General features: G+C 61.3%; 1 protein-coding gene across 1 annotated transcript; it reads right to left on the bottom strand.

The window, feature by feature from the left end:
• Positions 1-286: 286 nt before the first annotated feature.
• Positions 287-767, bottom strand: LOC128276739 (uncharacterized; the record flags this gene model as incomplete). The annotated part of the gene is made up of 1 exon (XM_053015199.1): positions 287-767. A coding segment is annotated over one exon (481 nt), but the record flags the coding sequence as incomplete, so codon positions are not given.
• Positions 768-2,641: the final 1,874 nt, after the last annotated feature.

Consider the following 2,641-nt stretch of genomic DNA (forward strand, 5'->3'; position numbering starts at 1 on the left):
ACCATTCCGCCGCTCGGGTGGTTGGGATCACCACCACCTCCGACCGCATCTCTTCCTGCCGCGTCACCATCGCCATCGCCACTGGCATTGTCCAGCTGCGCCCGCTTCGCCACGGCCATCGCGTCATCACCCCCGCCGACATCCAGACCAGCCAGGCTGCCGGTCCCGGTACTGCTGATACCGCCCCGGTGGTCCGTCTCCGACGATGCGATCGACGTCGTGATGATCGAGGTTGGTGAACCGCTCGCCGATAATGGATGATTCGGAGACTCGTCCGCTCCATCACCGTTGTTGCCTTCGTCACTCCGAGACTGAGCTGCTACTACGTTCTGCCTCTGGTTGGTGCCTCCACAGACGGTCCATCCTAGGCGGGACTTGACCGCTACCGGCGTGTTTGCTGCGCCCTCTCGACATTTCATTACCAGCCCTACTTGAAGGTGCCCAATTCCGATGAGGAGTCTTGGGCGGGCATTTGAGTACGTGTCCAGTGGCAGGCCCCGCAGGTGGGGGTAATGGGCTTGTAGGGCTTTGCCGTCGAGCGATTGCTCCGGCAGGTCCAGTTTCCGCACCGTCTTCACTCCGGCCAGAGTATACTGGTGCCCCTGTAGCTTGCCCGACACCGTCAGTGTCACGCTGCGCGATGCCTTCTCCACGCGAGTGACCCCACCCGTCCATTGTAGGTGTAGGGGCTGGCTGGGCCCCTCGAGGCCGAGTTCATCAGCGAGCCCGTCCTCCACCAGCGTGAAGGACGACCCTTCGTCCACGAAGGCCACTGCCGTAACCGGTCCGCTCTTACCGTATAGTGTGACGGGATGGTACCGAAACCGGGGGCTGGCATTGCAATCCTCACAGGTTTGAACGCAGTGCGTTGCGTGCTCTCCTGCGGCTGACGACGGCTCGCTAGCGGTGGCCACCGTAGGCGTTCCTTCGCGGTGCAGTAGGGCGTGGTGTTGTTCCGTACACCCCTGGCTGCCACATGACCGAGCTGTGCATGGGCCCTTATGCCGACGCAGGCAAACGAAGCACAGGCGACTCGCCCTGGCGACCTTCCACCGGTCCTCTATGCTCGTGTTGATGAAGCGGCCGCATCGATCTACCGCACGGCATACCCCTCCGCAACCGGCACACGTATTTGCCGGCGGAGTGGGCGTGCGGTTTGGTGAGGCCGTTCTGGGAGCGGGGAGCGGTCCCTGGCGTGTGGCCTGACTCTCCGATCTCATCTCCGGCGGTGAGTCCTTGCTTTGTGTCCAGGAGAGGGGGCTGAGGGTTTCTGCTGTCGCGTACAGCCATCGGCTGAATGTGGTAAGGTTCGACGCCTCTCCAGGCGACTGCATCACCCACATTTGCTGCAGCGAGATGGGCAACTTCCCCAGCAACTGGTGTAATAGGGTGCTGTTGTGGCAGTACTCCTGTGCCCCGCAAATTCCGATATTTTCTACGCAGTTCTGCACCGCTACCGCGAAGTCGATGAGCGCCTCCCATTGTCCTTCCCGGACCGGCGGCAGTCGGTTCATCTTTTCGGTGAGCAGGTGCACTATCCGCAGGGGGTGACCGAAGCGCATCTTCAGCGTGGCGATCACTCTTTCCACGTTGTCGGGGTGAAGTAGGAGGCACCTCACCGTCTCGAGCGCCTTCCCGCGCAAGCTCCTCTCCAACCGCATGAGGTTTTCGTCTGCGGTGAAGCCACACCTCAGTGTGCTTCGGTTGAAGGAGGCGAGGAAGGTAGGCCACTGTTCCACGTTGCCGTCGAAAACGGGTAACTCCTTCGAGGCGGCACCTTGTCGCGCGGCCACCTGTGACCGCGACAGTTGGAGTTCGCCCGCTGAGTCTCCCCAGTTGTCGTAAAATTCCGGGTCGGTAGCCATCCGGATCGCGGTTGAGCTGGCTGGCGGCCGACGGGCTGGCTCAGCCGGGCTCTCTCGGGGGCTCTCTCGGGGACTCGGGCAGTGACGCACTGGGTGCCGTGGTACGCTGGCCCGGTCGCTCGTGTTCGTTCGCGACGAGACGGGTACGGATGATTTACCCTCTAACAGTGTGTGTTGTCGCTCACGGAGCTCGTCCAGCCGTCTCTGGAACTCTCTCTGCTGCAGCTGGATTTCTCTTTCTAGGAGCTCCAGCTCCAGCAGCTTCCTTTCGTTGGCCTCGCGTTGCTGAGTGCTTGTCGAGCCTCCCACGCTCAGCGCGATCTTCGGCGTGGGTGCTCTCGCGCTCAGCGCTGGCCGCTGTTTTGGGGTCAGCGCCCCGAGCTGTCCCTGCGGCGGCGTCTTAACCTTGCCCGCTTTCCTGCGGGTTCTTCGTGGTCCTTTTGGCGCCTTCGCCGGGGGTGCTTGCGCCTCTGCCGAGTGCGGTGTCGTCGCGCTCGCCTTCGCACTCGTTCCACTCGCCTTTGCACTTGTTCCGGCCTTCGCCGCACTGCCCGGGAGATCGTCACTTCCCGCCATCGCTTCCAATTTTAAACTTCGCGCGCGAACTCACTAAGCGTACGCACTATCGTTTGCCCTTACCGGGACTTGGTTCGTTTTCCCTTGCCGGGTTTTGATTTGTTTTACCTTTGAGTGTTACTAAACACTCTCGGATATAATTTTGAGTGTTGGTAATAGTCAAACACCGCGACCGTTCCGTATCTTGAAGTCCTTTATTA

The sequence above is a fragment of the Anopheles cruzii genome, unplaced genomic scaffold, assembly GCF_943734635.1.
Source record: "Anopheles cruzii unplaced genomic scaffold, idAnoCruzAS_RS32_06 scaffold02309_ctg1, whole genome shotgun sequence".
Lineage (NCBI taxonomy): Eukaryota > Metazoa > Arthropoda > Insecta > Diptera > Culicidae > Anopheles > Anopheles cruzii.